General features: G+C 39.1%; 1 protein-coding gene across 2 annotated transcripts; it reads right to left on the bottom strand.

Annotated features, from left to right (window-relative positions):
- Positions 1 to 1019: 1019 nt before the first annotated feature.
- Positions 1020 to 10647, bottom strand: mrasb (muscle RAS oncogene homolog b). Of its 2 annotated transcripts, none has more exons than XR_007144722.1 (6): positions 10434 to 10647; positions 6157 to 6363; positions 4895 to 5048; positions 4306 to 4405; positions 3654 to 3889; positions 1020 to 3155 (listed from the first exon to the last, which is right to left on the bottom strand). XR_007144722.1 is itself a non-coding variant. In XM_027168617.2 (6 exons), exons 2-6 carry the CDS (start codon positions 6347 to 6349, stop codon positions 3059 to 3061), a joined length of 624 nt encoding a protein of 207 aa, XP_027024418.1. In that variant the 5' UTR covers positions 6350 to 6363; positions 10434 to 10647; the 3' UTR covers positions 1020 to 3058. The 2 variants fall into 2 exon arrangements, 1 of the variants encoding a protein (XP_027024418.1); XM_027168617.2 differs by having other exon boundaries at positions 3810 to 3889.
- Positions 10648 to 10878: the final 231 nt, after the last annotated feature.

Below are 10878 nucleotides of genomic sequence, written 5' to 3'. Positions count from 1 at the left end.
TTTAATTAACATACGACAAAAAAATCCAAAACCTCTTCAGGCATAATGTCATTAAATATGTCCTTAATTGAAGTAATCTATAAAAGAGCATTCTGTTTGTGTTAAGTCCAGGACAATCTAATAAAATATGTTTGACAGATAAGGGAATCTTACAGAACATACATAAAGTTGGGTCTTTTCACCTTTAAGCAAAAAAGCATGGGTCAATTTTTAACGTCCTTATTAAGAGCTTCGGAATCTACAAACATTGTCGGTTTAACTAACTGTCAAAAACTAATGGGTAACTAGCATGGATTAGCTGCGGTCGTTAACCAAAGACTAAAACAAACCAACGGAACAAGAAATATAATTTCCTAACATTCAATATCATAAAACACATTCTCACTTGTGTAATGCAATCCCTTGCTGTCTAATTTTTAGATTTCTTTCGTTTTAACAACCAAACGCAGCACAGAAGTCCGGCATCGTCCATGCATTTGAGGTAAAGGACAAAGATGGCGGCGGTTTTGACGCATTTTTAGTACCCCAAGGCTACGTCTAGTGTTTTGATATCTATGGGCTAGACACAATATAATATGCCATGGATAGAAATTTTAGATTTGATGCCATCTGAAGCTAAAAAAGTCTTAGATATATATATTACTGTATAAAAATGATGAGTGATTAGTAGTGATTAAAAGATTTCTTTCACAATGTAGTGATTAAACGTCAAAATTGGGTAAAATTAACTAAAACTCAATAAACCAATCTCATTTTTTTTATTAATTGATTTAAGCCTATAGAGCATACTGTAGAGTGTAAACTTAAAATATCAAAGCAAACCGAATCGTTTATTCATAATAAAAAAAAATTCATAATTTTGAGCTTCAATTAAATTTTTTATGTTAATTGTATTTATTATTCAATATATATATATATATATATATATATATATATATATATATATATATATATATATATATATATATAATATTCTTAAATGACTATATTACAAAAAAATCACACACAATAATCAGATATAAAAGATTGTGAATTGCCACAAGACCAAATTTTATTCTTCAGAGTAGAAATTCTTACAATGCTTCTTGCAAAAATTCCCTTCTTTTATATATATTCATATATATAGTCCATTTTTCACACAAACACTTTAACATAATAATAATAATAATAATAATAATAATAATAATAATAATAATAATAATAATAATAATAAGTAGAAAACAGTAGCTAAATGATTGCTAGCACATTTTCTTGCTCTAGGTTTCTACTCAAATTGCAAAATACAGCGTCTCAATGTACAGTTCACAAACTTCCAAAATTGGTAAAAATCACAGAAGATAAAGTACCTCCTTGGTGCAAAATGTACGATAAACAGTACAAACACTAACATTACGTTCTAACGTTATAACTTCACAAGGAAAATGGCTGCTGCTTATTTGGCTGAACACAAACAGCACAATTGATAAGCTTTACATTCAAGCTGTTTTTTTTTTTCTTCTTCCAATGCCAAAACAAGAGACAATTCTTTTACAATTTTACAAACCAAAAGCCTTTCGTTTTCTTTAAAGCAGTAGTGCGATTGAGATGAACATAAGTGCAAAGTTCAAGCATTCCTGATCAGTGGAAAATAAAGGAAAGATGTTAAATTGTACTGTTACATGGAACAGTTTGTGCAATGACTGGTTTGATTCTTCAGTGACATTCAGTAGATTATCAAACATTCATCTGGGTTTCTTCTGGGAGAAATGACTAAACATGCTCGAAATTCTTTTGTTATTATAAATTTATACAAACTCCATCTTTGTGTTAACATAATGACTTTAAGCTTGATTTGTCCCAGAAGCCACTGACTGATGACCAAAAAGGTGCCCAACTGGATGATCAATTGGCACCACAAGCTTTTCTCCATTGCTTATGTTGCTGAGAGTCATTTTGTTTCATCGCATCTTTTGTCTTTAGTGCAGAGGTTCTGAAAACCTGTGCAAGGAATGCTGGGCATGAGGTGAGAATAAACCCTGACACAATGCACATTCATATTTTACACCCGCAGGAAACCTGGAGGATCCAGAGAACCTGGGAAGAACATGGGGAGAACATGGAGTGAACCTGGTGAGAACCTGAGGTAAAGCTGGGGAGACACTGGAGAAAACCTGGAGGGAACCTGGGCATTAATCTCAAGTGAACCTTGTGAGAACCTAGGGTGAAGCTGAGGAAAACCTGGGGAGAACTTGGGGTGAAGCTGTGGAGAACCTATGGAAATCCTTGGGTGAATCTCCAAACAAAGAGTAACCTGAGCTTAGGATTAAACCGGGGAACTGTATATGCGCCACATAGAACTGCAACTGCTTGCCCAATACATTTGCTTGTTACCTGATTCTCTTCGTATCCTCTCGGTACTTCCTTAAGCATGACGGTTTGGTTTATTCACTGCGTTTCCAGATCCATAAACACTAGCAGCAGGATTAGTGTGTTTTGGTGTGAAATTAGCAAGATGGCTTTGAACGATGGCTTTAGCCGCACTTACAAAACAGGTGGTTCATTCCAGAAATGTTTTACCACCAGATCTTTAGCTTGAAGGCCTTTCGTATCCTAATGGAGCATTAAAAAAATCCAAATAGCGAACAGATCCTTGTGCTGTGAAAGGATTTTTTTTTTTTTTGCAATAACAGGACAAACAGGAAAATGGTACAAACATGTACAAAATCAAGGCCTCGTTAGGGACTTCTTTAGAGTCTTCTGAGGGAAATGGTGCTCGGTTATTCGACTCGTTTCATCTTCTAGGAAGTTGAGATCTGATATAGAAGATAAAACGGAGCAATGGATTTCTATTCAGCTCTTTTTTAATTACACACCTTATTAACACTGGATGGCAAGATTTGTCTCCTGAATTGCCTGGGTTGAAGTGAAAACACTGTGTGCAGTAGTATTACATTTAAGGAGCTCTGTGGTGTGTGTGTGTGAGTGTGTGTGTGTGTGTGTGTGTGTGTGTGTGTGTGTGTGTGTGTTAACAGTCCAAGCCATCATCGCGTGGTTGACGTGCCCAGAGAGAAGCAAACAGTCACAGTAGGACACAGTGAAGCCTGGCTGATCCGGATGGCCTGTCCGCCCGCCATTTTGTTTTCTTCTTCTTCTGGGCCCTCTCTGGAACCTGCTGCCTGTATGTTTAGTTTAGTAAGAAAGAGTTGAATAAGACTGTTATTACATATATGAAATTTCTGATCATTTTTTTTTTAACAAAGAGATCTATGTTCCCACACATGTGTTCTAATATCTGTGTGAGGTGTGTTGTGTTACATCAGTGCATCATTGTTCTAAGGCACGCTACACGTACTACATGTGCAAGAGACATTAAGGCTTCTGGTGAGCGAAAGGCTTGTCCAAAAATAAGAAATCATTTGCTCACCTCCAACAGGCAGCTCTCACCTCTCTTTATGTCTCAGCCTGTGCCGCAAATCATCCACATACATGAGCTCACAGACACCCATGATTGACAGAGGTGATGGGTTACATCATTACCAGCCTACCACTGCTTCTTGTTCTGGCAGTGAGAAGTGGCCTTTCCCTGACCATTAACCAAGCTATTGTGTGATATTAGCATGTAGTCACACTACCTAAAGACTTCCTAAAGTCTTACTACTGAGTGACATACTCACGATGGAGTGAGTCACTGTGACGTTTCCTCGTTGGTGGTGCGAACGAGCTTCCGTATATAACCTCTGCTGTACGATTCTCTTCTTGACAGATGAACTACGATATACCCAATGTGACGTTTTGCACGGTTCACGTGACTTTGTTTCGACTTCACTCACCGAATCACTCTCACGAGCTCGTGGAACGCTTTGTCCACATTCATGGGTGGATCCTTTGCACTTGTTTCAATATAGGTGATCTGTGAATAGAAGGAGGAAGTGAAAGTGTGTTCGGAAGCAAAACATTCGGCAGATTCACTGTAAACTCGTGTCGATAGTTTGTTTTCGTTTGTTTCGTAGGTATATCGCAGGAGTCACTTTTCAATTCCACCAATGAATCTTTATGGAGTACAAATTTATCTGCCTTTATCTGATTTACTTTCTTTACAAATATTTTCATGTTAACTGGTGGAGAAAGGGTTAAACTTGAAGCTTGTGCTAGCAGTTCTGATCTGATTATTCTGCTAAAATTGAGACAAAACCAAGAAGAACCTGAGAGAGAGAAGGAGAGAGAGAGAGAAAAAGAGAGAGGCAAAGGCAGAGAGAGGGAGAGGGAGAGAGAGAGAGAGAGTTTAAAGTATGAAGGTGTTTTGTGAACAGTAAGAGAAGCACCTACGCTATGTTTCATCGCCATCTCCTTCCCCTGGTCGCTTGTGATTTTGCGCAAATGCACCAAGTCGACTTTATTAGCGATGAGGACCATCGGGAACGACTCCCTGCATACACACACATCCACACACTGTTGTTGTAATACGTAACAGACATGTAATAAGAGCAAGAAGTTGCAATAAACTGGATAAAAAAGAAAGAAGTAAAGAAATAATGGACTGAATTTACATAAAGTAGAGTAGTTTGGGGAATAGGTTCTCCTCTGAGATACGCTGCTACAGTATATTGCTCTGAACAAAATGAGGCTTTTTAACACTGCGCTTAACACCAGGTTATAATGTCCAAATAAAAACAGTGTCATATTGCGACTGCGTTCATTGTCAGAAGCCACAATATGACCGCGACCCTCCGGCTCACGTCAATAAACAGCTTATAAAGGAGTGTTCACTTCCGTAACTTTTTACTAAAACCATGAAACATTGCTTAAGTGCTGTACAAAAGTGATGACTCTTGGGAATGATGTCCGGAACACTGAGGCTGCTGTAAAAGTAAACGCAAATCTTAAAATGCTTAAAAAAACTACTCTCTTTTCATACCTGTCTTTCACTCTCAGGATGAGCTGATGGAAACGGTCTATGTGCTCAAAGCTGGCCTTGTCGGTCACTGAAAACACTATGAGGAAGCCGTCTCCGGTCCTCATGTACTGCTCTCTCATAGCACTGAACTCCTCCTGACCTGCCGTGTCCAGTACTACACACACCAGAGAGAGTGAGAGAGAGAGTGTGTGAGAGAGAGAGAGAGAGAGAGAGAGAGAGAGAGAGAGAGAGAGAGAGAGAGAGAGAGAGAGAGAGGCAATTTAGCATGTTACTGTAACTTTTTGAACAGTAGGTGGCGCTGAGAAAAAATTTTGCTGCTTAGCCTCAGGTCATGATCCTACCTACTGAGCTTTAAGTATTAGTGTGCAAAACTGTTGCTTCTGGAATTTTCATGATTCTGTTGATAATGTTATCTTCAATAACCTTTTTAAGATAACAAAATTTCCTAATAATAATAAAAATAATAAAAAATAGTAATAATAATAATAATAATAATAATAATAATAATAATAATGTCATGCATCAAGTCATGCATCAAGACCAAACAGCAGCTCATCAAATTACACACAAATACACAACATACTTAAGATGTGGACACAGAAGTCAGCGTGCATGTAAACACACACACACACACACACACACACACACACACACACACACACACACACACACACACACACACACACACACACACAAACACACAGAGATTAACTGTTTTGTAATGCGCAGATTATCTTGAACACCAGTCACACCTGTGTGCAAAGAAAAATAAAGTGTTTTCTTTATCAAGCTGGCTACAGATGGGTTTATTCGAAGGAGTACTTAGACAGGAATTTGAGAAAAAAAACGTGCTGAACCTGCTGGCTCTATATGAAGATCTCAAATGGCAAATAATCTAATTATCATAGATGACTTTAAAAAATTGGACAGCTGTGTGTTTTGATTGGTATTAGTATGTTTAAGAAAAGTTCCCAAAACTTTTATGGTTCATCTTTGATTGCCTAAACACACACACACACACACACACACACACACACACACACACACACACACACACACACACACACAGATTATGCCATGTCACACCCTCAAACAACAAATCTCTCTCTCTCTCTCTCTCTCTCTCTCTCTCTCTCTCTCTCTCTCACACACACACACACACACACACACACACACACACACACACACACACACACACACAATAATACAAGTACAATAAAAGTGCACACATCCAACATGCACACACAGAAAACAGGTCTTACCATCCAGTATGGCCCACTGTCCATCGATCTCGGTGTGTTTGAGGTAGGAGTCCTCGATGGTCGGGTCGTAATCAGGCACGAAGATCTTCTGAAAGAACTGGATGGTGAGGGCACTCTTTCCCACGCCACCGTCACCCACCACTACTAGCTTATAAGTGGGCAGGTTGTCCCCGGGCACGGCGCTCGTTGCCATGGAGACAGCTACACCTGGTCACACACACACACACACACACACACACACACACACACACACACACACACACACACACACACACACACACACACGTTGGATGAAAAGGAGAGGAGAAGCGATGAACCCTAACACTCTAAATGGGTTGTAAAGTGATACGTGGGCACTGTGATGATGATGATGCGGCTATAGAGAATGCTGATCGAAGCTTTTTTTTGTTTGCATGAAATATCGACTAGACTGTATACTGTACACAGACCATAAAACAAAACTTGTCACAGAGCTATAGGATAACAGAATAATTATGTCGCTTTGTACAAGCCATCATTCTGTTTTCCTATTTAAGCTTAGCCAAAAATTTATCTAGAGTAACTCCTCCTAGGGCTTTTGAGCCACATGCACCAAATTCGGATATGTTGTAGAACCTGGTCTGAAGTTTGTTGCTGTTACTTTTCTAAGCGATCCGAGTCCCGGTACTTCCGGTACTTCCGGTACCGGGTCTCAAAATGGCCTTTTTCCCCATAGACTCCCATTATAAACTTTGGAGGTTTATAACTCGGCAAGCTTTCGAACTTTCTACACCAAACTCGGCCAGCTCCTTTAGGGTGATACTCTGAACAAAGTTTCAAATTGGTGTACCGACTGGCCTTTCAGTTGCCCCGCAGCCCGGCTCACAATATATGCAAAATCAAAAAACTTTTTACAACATGTACATGTGACATATCAAAACACTCAGAACAATGAGGGGAACTTCCTCACAGGTATTCTGATGACGTCACGTGATGACAGGTGATGACATTTGAAAACAAAAAAAAATCCACAACATGGGCATGTGATATATCAAAACACTCAGCACAATTAGAGGAACTGCCTCACGTGTATTCTGCTCACGTCACGCGATGTCACGTGAAAATCAAAAATTAGCACAACATGGACAAGTGACATATCAAAACAATTAGCCCAATGTGGGGAACTTCCTCAGGAGTATTTGGATGATGTCACATGCTTGTCTCCGCTTACCTCCAAATGTTTTGGCAACCTAGCTTTCTGTCCACTTGCCTCCAAAAGCAACACTAACCCTTATGTCCACTTGCCTCCAAAAGCAACACTAACCCTTATGTCCACTTGCCTCCAAAAAAGCACCATCCGTTGTGAATACTTGTATCCTCAAAGCCAACATCAAAGTTTGTTGCGACAAACTTTACAAATCTAGTTCTACATTCAAATCCCTATCTAGAATCGATATAACATGTCGACACACCACTGATCTGCAAACCGACGTGCGACATGTTAGAACTTTTCCCAATTTTAATGTGAAATTGTAAAGTATGCAACAAAACAATCTCACAATAACTGAGGTGCATAAGTATGTACACCCCTAAGCTAATCCTTTCTTGCAAACACACTTGCACAACCAGCCTAATTCGAGCCATTTCAAGCTGTCAAATTTCAAATGTCGTAAGACTGAAAAAGATTAAAATAACACACTAACAACAGGAGAAATTTACACCGCAGGGTTTCCCGCAGCACTTTGTAGTTCGGGCGGTCCGCCTAAGCTGGGAAACCCTACCACCTTAACTAGGTCGTCCAAAAAAAAAAGAAAAAATTACGCTGCACAAAAGGCCGTCAAGTGCATCTCGAAGAATAGCGCAGACTCGCTTGACACCGCGAGCGGGCACGCACGCCGCACTGATAAAATGAGAGAAAGACGTGGTCAGTCACTGTCTGGAGGATAACTAGCCACTTGATAAAGCGCGTGTCCGTGAGAATTGTAAGTGGACTTATGTTTTGGGTTTATTTATGCCTATTATTGTATTAGTCTATAGTTCTTGCAAATTTAAAGTAAGTTAGCTGGTGATTTTGTTGTTTGAGTTCTTCATCTGCTAGCTAGGTTGCACGTGCCTGCACGAGAGAGTCTGTGGTCTATCTCACAAAGAAGCCCCCCCCCCCCCGCCCAACCCTACCGCCTTAACTAATACTTTTTCTGTGAGAAACCCTGCACCGTATATTAAAAATCCTGATCAGTTCATCGATGCAGTAAAACTGAAATTTAGAAGCTGTGTCGAAAAACAGAGGAAGAAAGCGTTGAGAAATTTTTGGTGTAGCTCTCTGTCCTTTAGTTTTGGAATGCCTGCAAAACAAGTTCATTGCTGTTAACAGTCATTCCCTCCCTTTTTTAATTCTCAAAATGAAGACAAAAAATAAATAGGAAATGCTGCTCGTCAGAAAACACAAAGTCTTCTATCCTGATGGCTTTCCAGTGTCAGAACACGTAAAATCATGGCTTTTCCTTTGACTGAAAATGAAGACTCCTTCAGTAAATATAATAAATCCTTACAAAAACTAATAAATCCACTGTATCTGAAATTATATAATTTTACTGTAAAAAGCAAAGGGATGCAAATACCCAAGAAATACCAGTTTTGTGCTATGAGCTCTGACATCACACACGTACGATAGTTAAAACTTTTCATCTTGTAACGTTTGTTGATTACAATGATCATCTTATACAGAACTTTTACCTTTATAAGTCCTTCGAGAGCTGACTATTCACTCAATACCTGTAAAATATATTCTTCTTCTCTTAACAGATGCCATGGTATTGGGAGAATCAGTGGTAAATCACTTCAGCTGTCAGTGGCGATTTTTTTGATTTTTTAACAAAATGGAAACCTGTAGTGGCCAAACGTGACACAAAAAAGTGGGTACAAAGTGACGAGAGATCATTTGCTTTTATTGAGAAACAAGTGACAGCAACTGTTGACTTGACTTGACGTGGGTGTGACCTTGAGAAAAATTGAACTTGGATAATGGATTTATCCAAATATGAATTTGGACAGAAGAGTGCACGTGGTCCGTGATGAAGAGCGCAAACCGCTTCTCCTTCCTCCGGTGCTTTATGATGCAGATATACACAAATCTTCCTCCTGAATGCTCTATTATTACTATGGCAACCGGTAGTAGGAACACCTTCGTAGGACGATTTCATAGTGTGAAGCTTTGTTGCTGTCTACTGCAAGCTGTCTGGCTGATTGAACACTGACCTCAGAAAAAAAGATTAATGCTAGTTCAGCACCTTCGTGTTGGGTGTGGTGGGATTCATTGCACACGTTTAAACGTAGAATTTGTCGTATTTGGTTTGGAAAATGTATGAAGTCTCGAGGCTCGAGTCGAAATGGATGTCCGAGTCAAAAGTGTTCATTTATTTTGTCAGTCACGTCCCTCGGGTTCCAGAACGCTGCAGTCCATCGTGCACTAATATCATAGCAAATATTTTCAAACTGTAAAGTATCTGATATAATTAGCATCGATCTTGTAGCCTATAGCATGCACCACCTCCTCAGCGCAGTGACCTCACCTGTAGCCAAAGATTACATCACTGTGTGTTCATTTCTCACACTGGACATGACATGCAGACTACAGACTAAACAGTGTAAATCATGCTGTGTTGATTTCTCACACTGAACACAACCCTCACACTTCTGATGGCTGAATCTGATACTGCCATTTTGTGCAAGGATGGTTTAAGATGGTATCTTGACGTCTGTCAAATCAAACCAGATTTAACCCTACAATCACCTACCAACTATATATATATATATATATATATATATATATATATATATATATATATATATATACATACATATGTGTGTGTGTGTGTGTGTGTGTGTGTGTGTGTGTGTGTGTATGTGTGTTACTGTCTCGTGCATTATTTTGCAGCTGTATATTATTGCAACAACCTTTCCAGCTGTGTAGGCGTTAAATTCTTGCTTATTTCGTTCCAAATAATTCGTTATTTTCGTTTTTTTAAAATAAATAAATAAATACATCAACATTTAAAAATCATAATCAAATTTCTGTCATTTTCCTCAGAACTAAAGCAACAGATCTGACTCTATAGAAGCTCTATCTGCTTCTTTATTTGTGACAATCCCCAGATCAGCTGAAAGCCCTTATCATTAGTGCATTATTATTAGTAATAACGCAAAGGCCTGATGCTTCCTGCAACTCGATAACCGTTTTGGTGCCATAACTGTCAAAGCAAAGCAACGGTCTCTGACAAAAACACGTAAAAAACCGTTACCGTCGAAGCAGAAGACACCATGTGAGGATGACAAAGACCTTCTGAGGAGACGTTGAAGCAAACATTCCAGTTGAAACACAGGCGGTGTCGGTGTGTTATTTATTTATTTATTTATTTATTTATTTATTTACACCTTACTTTTACACTGTTATCTCTGTCAGAACACAGAGCTAGCTCTCTTCACCCATCCGTTTCAAGTGTTTCAGTTCCTTACACCGCGACAGCCGTTACAATTAAAACACACTTACATTTAGGGGGGAGTTTTAAAACAGCTCCACAGAAAAAATATCGTTCTTTACTGAACGTTCTTCCACCGTGACTTTCGTTTGTACGCTCTACAACGAGACGTCTCGCTAAAAGAACCCGCATGAGGAATTTTTTTGTAATTATAAAGAAATGCGCAAATGCTGAACCTGCCGATCCCCCCTATGACACGAATGGATCA

Source organism: Tachysurus fulvidraco, chromosome 1 (genome assembly GCF_022655615.1).
Source record: "Tachysurus fulvidraco isolate hzauxx_2018 chromosome 1, HZAU_PFXX_2.0, whole genome shotgun sequence".
NCBI lineage: Eukaryota > Metazoa > Chordata > Actinopteri > Siluriformes > Bagridae > Tachysurus > Tachysurus fulvidraco.
The sequence above is the reverse complement of the archived record's forward strand: the minus strand, read 5'-3'. Positions and strand labels throughout refer to the sequence as shown.

Bases quoted from the DNA above. Each gene is read 5' to 3' on its own strand.
- mrasb (XM_027168617.2), bottom strand. From the start codon at position 6,349: ATGGCAACGAGCGCCGTGCCCGGGGACAACCTGCCCACTTATAAGCTA. The intron at 5,049-6,156 runs GTAAGACCTGTT...TGGTGTGTGTAG, and splicing joins ACAGTGGGCCATACTGGATG to TACTGGACACGGCAGGTCAG. The intron at 3,156-3,809 runs GTGAGTGAAGTC...CTAAACATACAG, and splicing joins GAGCTCGTGAGAGTGATTCG to GCAGCAGGTTCCAGAGAGGG.